Source organism: Dendrobates tinctorius, unplaced genomic scaffold, assembly GCF_039654945.1.
Source record: "Dendrobates tinctorius isolate UK_male_01 unplaced genomic scaffold, ASM3965494v1 ptg000084l, whole genome shotgun sequence".
Taxonomy (NCBI): domain Eukaryota; kingdom Metazoa; phylum Chordata; class Amphibia; order Anura; family Dendrobatidae; genus Dendrobates; species Dendrobates tinctorius.
This window is the reverse complement of record NW_027361752.1, coordinates 587,055-604,980: the sequence shown is the minus strand read 5'-3', so window position 1 is coordinate 604,980 and position 17,926 is coordinate 587,055. Positions and strand designations below refer to the sequence as shown.

At 44.0% G+C, this 17,926-nt stretch overlaps 1 protein-coding gene across 1 annotated transcript in view; it reads right to left on the bottom strand.

Moving 5' to 3' along the window:
* Positions 1-17,926, bottom strand: part of LOC141097306 (cell cycle control protein 50C-like) — a 166,668-nt gene that overhangs the window by 4,328 nt on the left and 144,414 nt on the right. Inside the window, exons 5-6 of the mRNA XM_073584369.1 lie at positions 6,561-6,704; positions 673-879 (exon numbers count right to left, since the gene is read on the bottom strand). Of these exons, the coding sequence (XP_073440470.1) occupies positions 673-879; positions 6,561-6,704 (351 nt within the window). The remainder of the gene's footprint in view (positions 1-672; positions 880-6,560; positions 6,705-17,926) is intronic.

Below are 17,926 nucleotides of genomic sequence, written 5' to 3'. Positions count from 1 at the left end.
GACTTGCATTGGCGTACTACGGGCATAGTACGCTGACAATCGCAGCATGCTGCGATTGGCACGGACCGTAGAATACAGATGAGAAATATATGGCTGATGGGAGCTGCCCCATAGAGAATCATTGGTCCGTGTGTAATGCGTGCTTTTAACGCCTCTCACTCGTCCGTATTCCTCTCTAGGGTGACCCCGGCCTAAGACTCTCTCCTGAAGAATCTTTTTCCAGAGGAAACGCACTGGGAGAAGCACACTTCACACCTGACTATATCCTCAGCAGGGCATGATGGCAACTGAACTTCTTGAAGGGCCATGTCAGACCCAGCTATCTGACTCCTAAGCTTCATTTTGGGTCGGGTCATTTACGTATTTTTATTTGTAGGTGATGTGAGAGTTACAATGGCTTTGCACTTTTTGACCAGCTGGACTAATTTTAGGTATTGGTTTTCTAGGTTTTATCTTAACATTAATTGAAAGTTAAGTTTTAAGTTACCACATATCCCTACAATATATTTGACATTTTGATTGCATTTGTTAAGGGAAATGTGCGTGACCAAAATTCTGCCTTCTTGAATTTTTTTTTCTTTTTTCTGCCCTGGTTATGGATCTCTGCTTTACTGCTGCTACTTTACGGTATTAAGTTATCTAACAAAATAAATGAATCAGCTTTAAGGATACTGTAATCAATGACGAAGCTGTAATTTCCAGCCGGAAGCCCATCAGTGAACTCATCTATTCTTGAGAGACGTCTATAAAGCTTCCTGAAGAATGGGAATGCTGCCACCCTCATCCAATTGATAAAGTCATCATTTTTGTAACCGTTGTTATTAGGGTCCGGGTCAAGAGCATAAGCCGGTTTCTGCCAATATGGCGGCCTGGCACTTCCTGCAAAATTAAAAATGAAATGGTTTCTTGCCATTAGGGAATCCCACTGACAGAAGGGCTGCAAAAATATTCAGTTAAATGATATCATTCTACATTACTTCCAAATGCCAGGAACCAAGGTTTCTGGACAGAACATTGTGCACAGAATCACACTACCTCTGTCAGCTTTACCTATAGCCCTTTCTGGTGCCAAGTCTTTTCTGGGTTATTGGTGCACACAAACCCAGCTCCCCACATGAAAAAATGAATTATCAGACTAAGAAACCTTCTTTGCTCGATGGCCTAGTTCTGATTCTCACGCGCCTATTCACTGATAGACAGAGGTCAGCATGGGCAATCCGAGGACTCACCAGCTAGGCTGCCCCACACGCAGCAGTCTGTGATGCATTTTGTGTCCCAATACCTTTTTATTATAGCCAGCATCATATTTGTAGGCATATTTGGGCATAACAGTAACTCCCGACAAAAAACATATGTTTTGAAGATGTTCTGAGGTAGTTTTCTAGCTATCCGAACATGACACTTGTCAGAGTGGCTCAGATCCTTGCGCTTGCTCATTTTTCCTGTTACCTACACATCAATACATGAACTTTCAGACCTGACTGTTCACTTCCCACCCTTTGACGAGTGCCATTGTGATAAGATGATGTTACAAATAGAATCATTTTATTCACTTGTCAGTGATTTTAATGTTATGTGATCATCTCCATGTATATTGTTCATAAGGATGTTAAGTTTCCTCAAAGCAAGATAAAAAATGTGTGTCCCCTTTCTCGTTTACATGGCACTAAGTCCTTTTCTCTTTTCCTGTCTTTTCCGTACAGCCAAGTTTCTAACTTGTATCCCGTACAGAAGACTATGATACCATCAACAAGAAAAAACTTCTAAATCTTAGAACACTTATTAGTAAAGTTTGTCTTAGCCCTCATTTCATTAACCCTAATTCCTAAAAAGTTGGGTTCTGTGTAAAATTGAAAGAAAACAAGAATGCCATGATTTGAAAATCTCTTATAGTCATATTTTATTCACAACAGCACCTAGAACACAGATCAGAAGTTGAAAGTTGGATTTACTTCTTTTTCTAAAGGAAATGTATTTCCTTAAATATGAACACCCTTAAACTAATTCTTTGTTAAAGAAGCCTTTGAATTTTTACAGCAGTTAATCTCTATGGGAAGGACTCAAAATGACATATTAAGAACTAGAAATCTTTGACCACCCTTGCTTGCAGTGGTTCTTCAAATCTGTCAGATTACGAGGGCATCTTCTGGGTACGGCTCTTCAATTGAATTTAGGTCTGGCATCTGACTGGAATTCTGATTCTGGACTGTTACCTGACTACTCCTTTTGACTTACCCCTTGGTATATCTCAAGCCATCTTAGTACCTGACCCAATACCTATTGACTTTCCAAGCCTCACGGCTTGTCCGAGAGTGGTGGTGGCTAGCCTCAGTTTCCTGGTGGTTTGTACAACATACAGCTCATGATGCAACAGGTTTCCTGGCAGCTCAGAAAGAACTGTGAGACTCCGGTTCTCATCTTCCTATATTAAAATTTATTTCCATCTTTGAGATGCAAACATATTTGAAAAAATATGCACCAGGGCTGTGGGAGAGGAACCCTTGTCAGCTCCTTCTCTGACGTAGAGCAGCTTGATGCTGTCAACGTAATGCAGGACACAAGGGGCAGGACGTGGTGGGGAATGATAAGCGCTCAATGTAGAGCCGAAGATTTATATGTCCTGACATGTACTGTAGATGGAAGGGGGGGGGGAGAGGTTTTGGGGCAAAATGTTACTACAAGGGCAATTGAGGGAAAATTGAGAAAGGGAGCACAGGATAGCGAGTGTATGTGTGATGAAATTATGGAGAGGGGTAGTGTGTGGGGGGATATTATGGAGAGGAGAAGTGTGGAAGGATATTATAGAGAGGAAAAGTGTGGATAGATATTATGGAGAGGGGCATTGTTGGTGATATTATGTATAGCGGCCGTGTACGGGAATGTCATGGAGAAAGGCAGTATGGAGGTTATTTTCTGTAGGTAGCACAGTGAGAGGCAATTATTTATTCAGGGGTACAGCATAGGAGATATTTTCATTCATTGGGCATAAATGATACTTTAATTTTTAAGGGCACCTTGTCGGAAACTGCTGCAGAATCCCAGAGAAGAGGGAAGTCTAGAGAGATGACCTCTAGGCTTGAAATCTCATCATGGTGGTCTGTACTACATGAAGACAAAAGGGACGGGAATGTCTTCAATTAGAGAAGTCAACTATAAGGTTCCTGGATGTAAATGTTTATTTGTGGTAATGCCTGCATCTCATCAGTGCTATTGTTTTTGTATGATCTGCACTCTGATAATGTCTGGAAACAACAACTCCCAGCATCTCCAAACCATTGTTAAAGACATACTGGGAGTTGCAGATTCACATGATACAAGTGTATATGGGGCTGACCCTTTGAACACTGTACTAAGCTTGGTGCTGTATTCATGTATTGATGGTGGTTCTAGCGCTGCCTTTGTGTATTGATGGTGGTCCTGGCACTACATTCATGTACTGATGGCGATTCTGGCGCTGCATTCATATACTGACAGTGGTCCTGGTTTTGCTTTTCTGTACTGACAGTGGTCCTGGTGCTGATTTCATTTTCCGGCTGTGGTCCTGGCACTGCATTCATGTACCGACTGTGGTTCTAGCGCTGCAGTCATTTACCGAGGGTGGTCTGTGGTTCTGCATTCATGTAACAGTGGTTCTGGAACTGCATTCATGTTCTAACAGTGGTTCTGGAACTGCATTCATGTATTAGTGGTGATTCTGGCTGTGTATTCATGTACTGAAGGTGGTTCTTACACTTCATTCATGTGCAGCCAGTTATTCTGTCATTGTACACATGTAGCAATCCATAATGTGCTTTATGTCTACGTTAAAACTGGAACACTCTCAAAACTTATAGTTTTTAGATTATGAGGAGGAGTTAGTGAGTTTCTGCTCAATTTCTGCTTCACAAACTCAGTGTAAATTAGGGTGTGTTTACTAAGTTTTTGAAGCAGAAACTTAGCAAAAACTCTCCAGATCCTCCTCAAATGCTCAAAACTTGGTTTTAGTGATTTATAAATGTACTGACGATGTTTCTGGTAAGGTATTCATGCATGTAGAATTTTTTTTTACAGCCCTTGGGATTAGTTCAGTATGAAAATGTGGCCCTTGGACCAAAACATTTGTGTATCCCAATTATAAAACTGCTGTATAATGCTCAGCATTGATAGGGCCTTTCAAAATGTGTAAGCTGTCCTTGCCATAGGATCTAATGCTCTTGAGTCCACAGGACACGGAAATCGTGATTTCTGTAAATTTCAAATTTTGGTCTATCTGTGCACAGAACAGTTTCCATTTTACTCAGTCAAATGAACTTTGGCAGAGAGAAGATGGCAGTGTTTTGGCATTGAATTGATATATGGTTTCTTGTTTGTATGACAGATCTTTCACTTGAATTTGTGGATTGCATGGTCAACTGTGTTCACAGAAAATGATGTCTGTAAGTATTCCTAAGCATGCAGTTTGTTTTTAATTTATTGCTACCTGAAGGCCCAGGTATCCATCGGCATTGTCCCTATTGCAAATGGGTTTCTCCAAAAATCTTTTGCTGTTATGTACTGTAGATGATGAGATATTCAAAGTCTTTGAAATTTTATGTTGGGTAATATTTCTCTGAAATTGTGAACCTTTGACCATCTTGGCATCTGGGAGATTCTGCCTCTTTATTATACACAGTCCTGTGACTCAGTCCAGCCCTGTCCCAACATTTTTGAAATGTGTTGCTGTAATCACTTTCTAAATGATTTAATATTTTTCAAATAAAGTAGAAAAATGTGAGAAAGCGATGTGGGAACTGATCTCTTATTTCCAATTCATCCAGCACATCTGTTGTGCCAGACCTTTCAAAAACTCATGTTACATATGCTACACATTGCATTTTTGATAGCCAGCTCACCAGTTTTGCAGTACAAACGTGCAAAATAGCCAAAAGTGAACTTGTGCTTTTTTGACATAGGCTGTGATCAGTTGAGGCACAAGAGAATTGATCTTGATGTCACCGATAAATTGAAAACCTAGCTCTACAAAACTAGATAGATGGTCATAGACCGGGAAAAGCTGAGAAATTATTTAGCCATCTATGTTACAAAGTGTAGAACACTTCAATAAAACATGGAGCAGTGTAGCTAGTACTGCCTATGTCTGGAGAAACACAAGGAGAAGCCTTTAACAGCAGTCCCTAGAGGAGGGCTGGCTCCAGAGCTGTCAATCAAAGAAGAGAAGGGCAGAGATAAATGCAAATCCAGTAGGTGAGAAGGGGCACTGAACTGTTTAGCCACGCCAAGGGTGCCCCAAGCGCCTGTACTTGGTATAATCAGTCATGCCGTGCTGACAATCTCCTTTTTTAATTTTTAAACTTTGAATGTTGATTCCGTTATTACAGGTAGTCACTCCACACAAAATGTTTCATAAATAGCATTTACCTTCGCCCCCCGAAGATGCAACAAAGCGAAACGCGCGTTGGGGTCTCTCTGCCCACACTTTAGCCAAGTTGGTTTCCAATATATATATGCACTGTTTGACATAATTACTATTATTGCCAGTATATATGTTGTTTTGAGCTGCTGAGTCACTGTATTTCATCTGTAAACTTTGCTGCCAGTTTGTATATATCTCTATATATTTTTCGGCAGGTCCGGTTTTTTGGTCCTCCTTTATTGCACTATTGCACTTTATATTCGTCATCTATTCTTTTTTGAGAGATATTTGCCTACTTACGTGTGTGTGTGTATATATATATATATACATACATATGTATATACTTTATGTAGGTCCTTTTTGACCACTTTCACTATTCATATACATATATTTAAATATATGGATATGTGTATATGTATATATATATATATATATATATATATATATATATATATATATATATATATATACTCTGTATTACACCTTATATCTGGCTGGTATTTTTACTCTTATATTGGTGTTTCATGTATGGTTTACTAATATTTGCATTATTGTCATTGGCATATATGATATACTGTATATGGATTTCACTAACTAACTAATTTATACCGACCCGGTTTCAGTGTGGCATTCAGGTGTCACTGATTCCCTTTTTTTTAACTGTTGGACTACATACTAATTTTACTCCTCATTTGAAAAAATAATAAAATTTACATTTTTTTATATTGCTCCTTGGTCCTATTTCTTTCGGGTTTCTGTTGTAATATTATGGCTGAGACATTGTTTATTTAGTCTTCTTTTGGGATTTTAACATTTGAACAGGTAATTGTATCCTGCAGACTCGAAGGCCATTAATTGGAATGGCAAGCATCAGGACCTCACAATCATGATCTCATGGTGCCGATGAGGTTAAAGAGGGAGTCACAACACTCTATTAACCATGTAGATGCTGCTGTTATTATTGACAGAAGCATCTAGGAGGTGAAATGGCCATGGTTGGGCCCAACACCGATCATGGCTGATGCAGCAAGGTGTCAGCATAGTGTACAGATGACAGCTGCTGCATTTTCGAGGGATGCTATCTTCTTAAGTCTCAGGTCAGTAAAAACAGTAAAAAGTCATATTGCACTTTAGCCAAGATAACTAGAACATGGGGAACATACTTTACCTGCAAAGGCCTGTACGAGATCGTCCTTAGGTTTGGGGTTACTGAACTTCACATTCTTATCTGACCACCAGGTGTTTCCAGTTTTCAACATTGGAACAGGTTTTATGTTAGTCAAGTCCTTATGATAAATTAATGCTATTGTATCTAAGGCAAAAAAAATGATATTATTTAGGTTAAAGGTTTCCTCTACATCTGAGTGCGCATTTCATATCTTTGCAGACATTTTTCTGAAAAGTAAAAAAGAAAGGTTCTAATTCAGTAACATTAAGGTTTAAACAACACCATGACACCAGGTCAGGCGGCCAGAGATCTTTGTATGGTGGTACATCACAGCATAATGCTAGCGAATGGGGTCACATTGTGACTTGCAAGGTGCACGACAAGTAAGTCTCGAAAAATTGGAACCAGTAGGACCAGATGGGGCCAAAGCCATTTTGCAGCCTTAGCCTAAGCTCCAGCTCAAGTACCAAATACACATAATAAATTAGTAAATTGTCCTAAACACCAAGAGCTTTACTACCAACCACTCTGCTGTTTAGGAATTGTTTATTGCTAATATTTAGACTATATATGATAGTTTCATGTCAACACTGAACTTAAATAAAACGCTGAACTGAGAGTATTATGTGGGAAATATAAGTTGATGTTATGTGGGCACTAGGGTTGAGCGAAACGGGGTCGGTCAAATTGATAAGTCGCCGACTTTTGCTAAAGTCGGGTTTCGCTAATCGAAACCCGACCATAGCGTGAGGTCGGCCATGAGGTCGCCGACCCGCGCGCCAAAGTCACGTTTCCCATGATGCTTCCAGCGCCTTTTCTCATCCAATCATCAAGGACGCACACTGTGGGCAACGCGATGACATCGGCAGCGGCCACCATCATCTTAGAGAAGGGCATTCCTGTGATTGGCTGGCTTTGTGTGGCATCACAGTGACTATAAAAGCCCTGACCGCCGACCGCCATTTTACTTCTGCCGATCTTAGCATAGGGAGAGGTTGCTGCTGCTGATTCTCAATAGGGAGAGCGTTAGGCAACAAAGAAAAAAACTGTGCTTCTTCTGATAGCGATTTCAACTGTAGAGTTAGTGTGCAGTGACAGGGGAGGATTTTTGTGTGTGCAGCAGCACTGGTAGTTATTAGGCTGCCTTATAAGGCTACCTCATAGCTGCATTGCTATGTGCACACTGCTGTGCAGACTGCTTTTTTAATATCAAAAAAACTTTTATTCTGATTTTCTGCACAGTTACAGAGGGTTCATTTTTTCACACACCATATAGAGGTGTACGCTCCTCACAAACTACCGTGTACCGGCTGGTATCACGGACATATACATGCTATCTGTGTGTGACTCCGTAAAAAAATAGATGGAGATTTAAAATTTTCCATACATACACCGTATAAATCTTTCCGCTTGTCAAACAGTATCGTATATCTGCTGTTTGGATTATGGTCCAATCTATACAGAGACAGCGCGTGTGTGTGTGTGAGTGCGTAAATACATAGACGGACATTTCCATTTTTCCATACACCGTATAGGGCTGTCCGCTTCTCTAACAGAATCGTATATCTGCTGTTGACGCCGTAAAAAAATAGACGGATATTTAAAAATGTCCATACATACACCGTATAGAGCTGTACGCTCCTCACACACTACCGTGTACTGGCTGGTATCACGGACAAATACATGCTATCTGAGTGTGACTCCGTTAAAAAATAGACGGAGATTTTCATTTTTCCATACATACACCGTATAGAGCTGTCAGCTTCTGATACAGTACCGTATATCTGCTGGTTGGATTACAGTCAAATACATACTGGGAGAGCGTCTGTGACTAAGGAAATATATACGGAGATTTAAATTTTTACCTACACCTTATACAGCTGTACGCTCCTCATACAGTACTGCTGGTATTTTTGTTACATTTTCACAAACATGAGGAAGTATGGTGGAAGAGGCCACGAACGTGGGCGGGGGAGCAGCTGGTACTGATGCTGGTGGTGGTGCATCTGCTGGTTATGCCAAAAGCACAATAGCAGCTAAGGCAGGAGGTGTTGAGCCTGCGTCATCGCCTGGCACAAGAAGGCCTGTAAGGTTCCCTTTTCTGGGAGTAGGAAAACAGCTTTTAAAGCCAGAGCATCAGGAACAGATTTTGGCTTACATTGCCGAAACAGCCACCAGCTCTATTGTCTCCTCTTCTGAACTTTCAAAACCTGCAAGCACTGAGTCGGCAGTGCAGGCTCCTGGTCAAGAACAACACCTTCCCTTGTGTCTTTCAACCCCACCAAAAGTGAAGGATGCGGCAGCCCACACTTCAGATTACTCCATGGAGCTCTTTTCACATACCATGCCTGGGTTATCCAGTTAAATCCTGAATTTCCCAGTCCAAGATGAATCTGACATGGAGTGCACTGATGCACAGCCACTGCTAGATGTTTCTGCTGGTACATTGACCCACAGCACTACATTGCCCTCGCAGTCTACTGAGACAGAATCTGACCCTGATGAAACTCAGGTGCCCCTTCCCGCATACTATACCACCTTACACGGCGACAAAGAGGAAGGTGCAGATGAAATTGAAGAGGAGGTGATGGATGACCCAGTTGTTGACCCGGATTGGCATCCATTGGGGGAAGAGGGTGCCGCTGGCAATAGCTCAGATAAGAAGGATCCGCGGCAGGCATCGACATCTCAGCAGCGGTTATCTGGCAGCCCGTAGCTGTCCAAAAACGTGGAACAAAAACCAAAAGAGGTGCAGGACAGCTTGGCCACAGCGTGCAAGCCCTGAAAATTTATACCATAGTAGGAAGAGTGCAGTTTGGCACTTCTTTGTCAAAAATCCTACTGATGAGGCAAAGGTTATCTGTAAGAAGTGCGGAAGGACCTTTAGCCAAGGGAAAAATCTCAGAAATTTGAATACCAGTTGCATGCTTAGACATTTAACCACCATGCACTTGCAAGCGTGGACGGACTACAAATCCTCAGGTACCACATGTGCACCTGCTCCGACTGAAGGTAGCTAGCAACGCTCCATCGCTTCCCCCACTGTAAGACCACTGCAACCGGTAAGCACACCACCAGCAATAAATGTTGAGGTGTCGTCGCAAGGCAAAAGCAGTCAGGGAATCACAATGATTTTGCAACGAAACAATAAATCTATGCCATCACAGCCAACACCATCATCATCACTAACCCCCTCTCAGTCCGTCCGGTCCACTGCTAGTTCCCCCATATGCAGCTCTCAAGTCCAGCTCACCCTAGCAGACACTCTGAGTAGGACAAGAAAGTACTCATCCTCTCATCCGCGTACACTGGCTTTGAACGCCTATATTGCCAAACTGATCTCGTTAGACACGATGCCCTTCCGTTTGATTGAAAGCAAAGCTTTCCGAGAGCTCATGGCCTACGCTGTCTCATGCTATGACCTACCCAGTCGGCACTTCTTTTCTCGAAAAGCCATCCCTGCCCTCCACCTGCATGTGAGAGACCGCATTGTCCATGCACTCAAACAATCAGTGAGTGGAAAGGTGCACCTCACAACAGATGCATGGTCCAGTAGGCATGGCCAGGGCCGTTACGTGTCCATCACTGCGCACTGGGTTAATGTTGAGGATGCAGGCACCACAGGGGACAGCAGCGGTGGAACAGTGCTGCCTAGCCCACGGTATAGGAAACAGTTGGCTCTAGGCGTTCGACCCTCCTCCTCCTCCTCAAGAAGCAAAAGCTCGTCGACAGAGCGCAGTCGCACGAGCACTCCATCCGCAGCTGCCAGTGTTGCACACGAGGTGTCCCATTATCGAACAGCTAGTGGTAAGCGGCAGCAGGCTGTTTTAAAGATGATGTCTTTGGGCGACAACAGACACCGCGGAGGTACTGGCCAACAAACTGAGTCATGGCTGGGCAGTCTACATCTTGAGCCAGGCAAGGTAGTCAGTGATAACGGCCGGAATTTTATGGCAGCCATGCAAAACTCACACACATACCTTGCCTGGCTCACACTTTGAACCTGGTGGTGCAGTGCTTCCTAAATAATTATCCAGAGTTAACAGCCCTGCTCCAAAAGGTGCGAAGACTGTGCTCGCACATCCGTCGCTCGCCCGTACACTCCAGTCGTATGCAGAAGCTGCAGCAATTGCTCCACCCCAACAAGCACCGCCTAATCATAGATGTTGCAACAAGGTGGAACTCCACCCTGCACATGGTTGAGAGGCTCTGCGAACAGAGGCAGGCTGTAATGCATTTGTGGGAGGATGCACGGGCAGGCAGTTTGAGGGCAGACATGGAGTTGTCGGGTGTGCAGTGGTCAAAGCTGAAAGACCTCTGTAAAGTCCTTCAGTGTTTTGAGGAATGCACATGGCTGGTAAGCGCAGACGACGCCATCATAAGCATGAGCATCCCACTTATGCATCTGCTCATGCAAATTTTGATGCACATTAAGGATCAGACATCTGCAGCGGAGGAGGAACAGGAGAAGGAGGAGGGAAGCCTTGATGACAGTCAGCCATTGTCTGGTCAGGAACTGTCCTGGACGAGGTGGAGGAAGAAGAGGAGTAGGAGGAGGGGGATGATTATTTTGGGGAGGAGGATGCTTCTCTGGGGGCAAGAGAAAATGTTGGCATGGCAAGGTCAGGTACAGGGTTTGTGCGTGACAGGAGGGATGTGGATTTGCCAGAAAGTGCTCCTCCACCCACCACTGCCAGTGCGTCATTGACACCTGGAACATTGGCCCACATGTGTGATTATGCTTTGCGGATCCTAAAAAGGGACCCCCGCATTGCCAAAATGATGAAGGATGACGACTACTGGTTTGCCAGCATCCTCGATCCACGCTATAAAGGCAAATTACACAACATCATGCCACAGGAGAACCTAGCGATAATATTGGCTAACAAACAAGCAACTCTGATGAACCATTTGTTTGAGGCATTCCCAACACACAGCAGCGGTGCTGGTTCTCCAACGAGCCGAAGTGGGCAAAATGGAAGAGGTGTTCGTGGTACACACAGCCGAAGTGGCGTTGGAGACAGGGGTTTCATGACCATGTTGTGGACTGATTTCTCAAGTACCGCTCACACGACTGGTAATACTGCATAGATTGCAAGTGACAGGAGACAGCAGTTGTCAACTATGGTTACAAACTACTTCTCCTCCCATATCGATGTTCTCCCTCACAGGTCATTCCCCTTTGACTATTGGGCCTGTAAACTGGACACCTGGCCTGAATTGGCACAATATGCCTTACAGGAGCTCGCTTGCCCTGCTGCTAGTGTGCTATCTGAAAGAGTCTTCAGTGCTGCTGGATCAATCCTGACAGAAAAAAGGACCGTCTGTCGACCCAAAATGTTGATAATCTAACCTTCATTAAAATGAACCATGCATGGGTTTCAAAGGATTTTGTCCCACCTTCCCCTGATGACACATAGGTTGCAAGAAATTTGGCTCGCTTTTGTCCTCCTCTTCCTCGGACTTGTCAAATTCCTCCATTTGCAGCTGCTGAATGTACATCCTACACATCAACATATGCCATTTTTTAAACCTCCCAAACTGGGCTGCCCCCCCCAAGGGCTGGGGTCACCACCTTGCGCAAGTGCCGTTGCTCTGTACAGGTGGGTGGGCCCACTCTTGGCCGACGGCACTGGCACAGGGCCAATCATAGTACAATTCAGTGTCTCTGACAGTGAGGGGTCCCACTCGCTGTCAGACACCCCAGCGTACTATGAGGGGCCCTGTGCCAGTACCATTGCCCACGAGTGGGCCGCCCCTGCTTGCTCATGGCCACAGCACTTGCAAGTTGCAATACTTACCTCTCCCTGCTCCACCGCTGTGTAGTCTGGGCAGTTAAATCCTTCACAGGGACGGCCACTACAAATTTGGTGAACTGATCGATGATGGTTAAGATGTAGCTATGGCCTGTCCTGCTGGCCTCTACCTTCAGATGATCAATGGCTACCATTTGTAATGGACGTCAACTCACAATCAGATGCAGTGGTGCTTTATGATCAGCTTTCACAGTTTTTCCAGTCACAGACGTGTGACATTCCTGCCACCATTTTTCAATGTCTCCTCTCATGCCAATCCAATAGAATCGCCTACGGCCTGTGGCTTCTGTCTTTTGCACTCCAAAGTGACCAGACACATCATGATAGGCAGTGAGGACCATGTCTACATCTCTCCCTGTGATCACAATTTGATGGAGACGAGTAACGGTGATGGGATCCAAGCTATTGCGATACAGCAATCCTTTTTTCACAAATAACCGTTTTCGCTGTCTCCACAGACAAAGTAATTGAGGGTCAGCATCGCCTCTGCGAAATCTACCGGGAGGTTTTCCCGTGATCAGTAATTCCCAAATTTCTGCAAACACTCGACTTTCCGTCTGTACTTGTATCCATCTAGTTTCCAGTAGTGGAGAGTCTGGACTGGCTTACTGAGACTTAAATAAATACGAAGATTTAAAAGTACCCCAACAATGTATACTGGTGTGCGCTTCGAATACATTTCCCTTTTTCTACTTTTTATATTCTGGTGTAATCCATACTGAGCCTGTGAGTGTCTGTGTCTGACTCCGGAAATATAGATGGAAATTTACAATTACCCCTAGACTGGATACACCAGGTATCTGCTAATACAGTACCTTTGTTCTAAATTTTTTATTACGGTATAATCCATACTGAGTGAGTGTGTGTGGTTTCCTCCGTCTATATATACAGAGATAAAAATTTTACCCTATACTATATACAGCTTCTATCTTATTATACAGTACCTTTGTTCGACATTTAGTATTACAGTCAAATACATACTGGGTGAGCGTCTGAGGGTGACTACGGGAATATCTATACGGAGATTTAAATTGTACCCTATAATATACTTGCTTTCTTGCTATTCAGTACCTTTTTTTCAACATTTTGTGTTATGGTCAAATCCAGACTGAGTGAGCGTCTGAGGGTGACTCCGGAAATATATACGGAGATTTCAAATTTGCCCAACACTGTATACAGCGCTGACACAGTACCCTTTTTTTGCTATTTTGAATCTGGTGTAATCCATAATGAGCCTGTTAACGTCTGTCTGTTACTCCAGAAATATAGTTTAAGATTACACCCACACTGTATACAGTTGTACGTTTGTGATACATTACCCATTTACTGCTTTTTATATTCTTGTCTAATCCCTATTGGGCCTGAGAGCGTTTGTGTCTGCCTCCTGAAATATATTCGGAGATTCAGAATGTTTAAACCATACTATATATACCTTCCTATATTACTTCCTGGCGCCGCTGGAGTGGCAGCCTGTTACAGTAGCTCCTTCTTTGATCTCCTTTTTTTCTATTTTCTATTTTTCCTTTCTCTTTTTTTTTTTATTGTTACTCCAAAGGGACATTGCACTATGGAAAACCATAAGAGGACCTGGACCTTTGATGGACTTTTTACCTTGTTTTTACTTGGATCTATTGTGTTGGGAAATCCAGGAACTGAACAAGACCCTATTGTCTACTCCAGAGAAGCTATACTGCTGCTTAGGGACACAGCAAGGCAGCATGCTGCTAATAGACCAGAGGACATTCCACCAGAAATAAGGAAGACTAAGAGAAGAGGTTGCAGAGCTGGAGCCCTCAGGAAAGCTAGAAGAAGGCGCTATAGACCTGCTCTTCCCTCCGTCATTATGGGCAATGTGAGATCACTCGGGAATGAGATGGACGAACTGTCGGCGCTGACCAGACATCATCGGAAATTAAGGGAGTGCAGCATGTTGCTGTTTACAGAGACCTGGCTCACCGAAGGTACTCCGGACACTGTTGTCTCGTTGGACGGCTTTAAACTCATTCGCGCGGACAGGACAAGGGAGAGCGGTAAGAGGAAAGGCGGAGGGCTGGCGATATTTGTGAATGATAGAGGGTGTGACTCTAGGCACATCGTGGTCAAAGAGCAAACATGCTGTAAGGACATTGAGCTATTAGCTGTGGGCATGAGACCTTTTTATTTACCGAGGGAACTATCGCATGTAATCATGATAGCTGCATATGTCCCCCCTTCTGCGAAAGCTGATGCCGCCACTGAGGTCCTACAATCCACAGTGAGCATGATGCAGTCCCTTCACCCCCAAGCACTCCTTCTGGTTTCGGGAGACTTCAATCATGTGTCTCCAACATCCATACTACCCAGTTGCACACAGTATGTTACCTGCCTCACTAGAGATAACAAAACATTGGACTTGTTCTTTGCCAATGTGAGAGGGGCATATGCCTCGTCAGCCCTACCGCCCCTTGGAAGATCGGATCACAACCTAGTGCACCTCCAACCCGTGTACAAGCCACTTGTACAGAGAGAACCTGCTGTCACTCGCACAGTGAGGATATGGACTGAGGAGAGTGATGATGCTCTGAGAGACTGCTTTGAAACAACCACTTGGGAAGTGCTGCAAGATTCCTATGGTGATGACATGGATGGTCTCACACACTGTATAACGGACTACATTAATTTCTGTGTAGACAACACAGTACCCACAAAAGTAATGAGGTGCTTCTCTAACAACAAACCATGGATCAGCCCCGGAATAAAGGCTCTCCTCAAAGAGAAGAAGTTGGCCTTCAGATCAGGTGACAAGGGCAGGCTGCGAGAGGTGCAGAAAGATCTGAAGAATCTAATCAGGCAGGGAAAGGCTAATTATAAGAGAAAAATTGAACTGAAACTGTCACAGAAAAGGATCCATGAAGTCTGGGAGGGTCTAAAGTCTATATCTGGGCATAGACGGACTGTCTCCAGGATGGTTGTAGATAAAGAGGGGCTTAATGAACTTAATCTATTCTTTAACAGATTTAATCACACACTGGCTGCTCCTGCCCCTGCATACCATTCACACCTCTCTGCTACAATAACCTCACCCCCTGCTGCAACTTGTCAACTGAGCCAGGGTCTGTTCTTCACAAGTACCCAGGTTGCAAAAGAACTGAATAAGATCAAAGTTTTGAAGGCTGCAGGTCCTGACGGCATCAGTGCAAGACTAATCAAAACCTGCGGGCACCAGCTGAGTGAGATCATTACATATCTGTTCAATATGAGCCTGAGAATGGGTATAGTACCACAACTGTGGAAATTATCGTGTGTGGTACCGGTTCCGAAGAAACCTTATCCGAAAGACCTTAATGACTATAGACCTGTAGCATTGACATCACACCTGATGAAGGTATTAGAGAGATTGGTTCTCACACGTCTCCGTCCTCTAGTGAGCTCGGATATGGACCCTCTCCAGTTTGCCTACAGGCCGGGCATTGGTGTGGATGATGCCATTATCCACCTTCTAGATAGGACTCTCTCTCACCTGGAGAAACCTGGGAACACTGTGAGAATAATGTTCTTCGATTTCTCTAGTGCTTTTAACACCATACAGCCAGGTCTACTGAGAGACAAGCTGGGCCTTGTTGGTGTGGACCTCCAACTCTCCACCTGGATCCTTAACTACCTCACGAACCGACCTCAGTTTGTAAAGGTTCGGGACAGTGTGTCACACGGTGATCTGCAATACAGGGGCACCTCAAGGTACAGTTCTTGCCCCTTTTCTCTTCACACTGTACACTGCGGATTTTAGGTGCAACTCATCTAGCTGCTACTTGCAGAAGTATTCTGATGACTCTGCAATAGTAGGTCTCATCACAGGAGGTGATGAAAGAGAGTACAGAGACACTAACCAAGCTTTTGTGCAATGGTGTCAGAGGAACCACCTTAGGATTAATTCCGGGAAGACCAAGGAATTGGTGGTGGACTTTCGCAAAGGCAAAAATCCACCAGTAGTGGTGAACATTCAGGGAAATGACATTGAGATAGTCGACACCTATAAGTACCTTGGTGTGATCCTCAATAATAAGCTTGACTGGGCCCATCACTTGGATGCAGTGTACAGGAAGAGCCAAAGCAGGCTTTATCTGCTCAGAAGGCTGAGAGCCTTCGGAGTTAGAGGGGCACTCCTTGCATCCTTCTTCAACTCTGTTGTGGCATCAGTCATCTTCTTTGGTGTGGCGTGCTGGGGTAGTGGCATATCAACCAGGGATAGGAATAGGCTGGACAAACTGATTAGAAGGGCCAGCTCTGTCCTGGGATGCCCCCTTGACCCAGTTCAAGAAGTAGGCGACAGGAGGATACTGGCCAAGGTGAGCTACATGGTGCAGAATGATTCCCATCCCATGCATAAGACCGTGACAAAGATGTGCAGTACTGTCAGTGACCGGCTACTTCATCCTAAATGTGAGAGGGAGCGCTATCGAAAGTCCTTCCTTCCTGCTGCAGTTAGGCTGTATAACCAGCACTGTCCAAAACGGAGAACGACCCAAACAGTGAACTGATAGATTCAAAGTTGTGACAGTCCGGTTACATTTTATTTTATTTTTTATTTATTTTTCCCTGTATATGTACCTACCTACTGTCAATGTAATGCCTTTATGCATCTGTATCTGTACTTGTTCCTGCCTTGCTGCTGTAATGCTCTGAATTTCCCCATGGTGGGACGATTAAAGGATTATCTTATCTTATATCTGGTGATACTGCACCCTTTTTCAACTTTTTATATTATTGTGTAATCCATACTGATCCTGTGAGCGTCTGTGTATGACTCATGAAATATATATGGAGATTTACAATTATCCCTAGACTGTATAGAGCTGTACGCTTCTGATACAGTACCATATATCTGCTGGTATTTCGGGTACATTTTCAAAAAAATTAGTAAGTATGGTGGAAGAGGCCGTGGGCGAGGGGGGCCAGCTGGTACTGATGGTGCATTTGCTGGTAGTGCCAAAAGCACAATAGCAGCTAAGGCAGGAGGTGTTGAGCCTGCGTCATGGTCTGGCTCCGAAAGGCCTGTATGGCTCTCTTTTCTGGGAGTAGGTAAACTGCTTTTAAAGCCGGAGCATCAGGAACTGGTTTTGCCTTACATTGCTGAAACAGCCTCCAGCTCTATCACCTCCTCTTCTGAAGTTTAAAAAAATGCAAGCACTGAGTCGTCAGTGCAGGCTTCTGGTCAGGAGCAACCTCTTTCCTTGGGTCCTTCACCCACACCAAAAGTGAAGGATGCGGCAGCCCACACTTCAGATTACTCCATGGAGCTCTTTTCACATACCATGCCTGGGTTCATTCTAAATGGGGCAGATTATATATGGAGCATTGTTTGGGTCCATCATACACTGGAGCATTCATCGATGAGGCCCATCATATACTGGAGCATTCCAAATGGGGAACATCAGACACTGGAGCAGCATTTACGCGGCCCATTACACACTGGAGCATTAGAAATGGGGCTCATTATATATGGAGCATTATTTGGGCGCATAACACACTGGAGCATCATCGATGGAGACCATCATATACTGGAGCATTCCA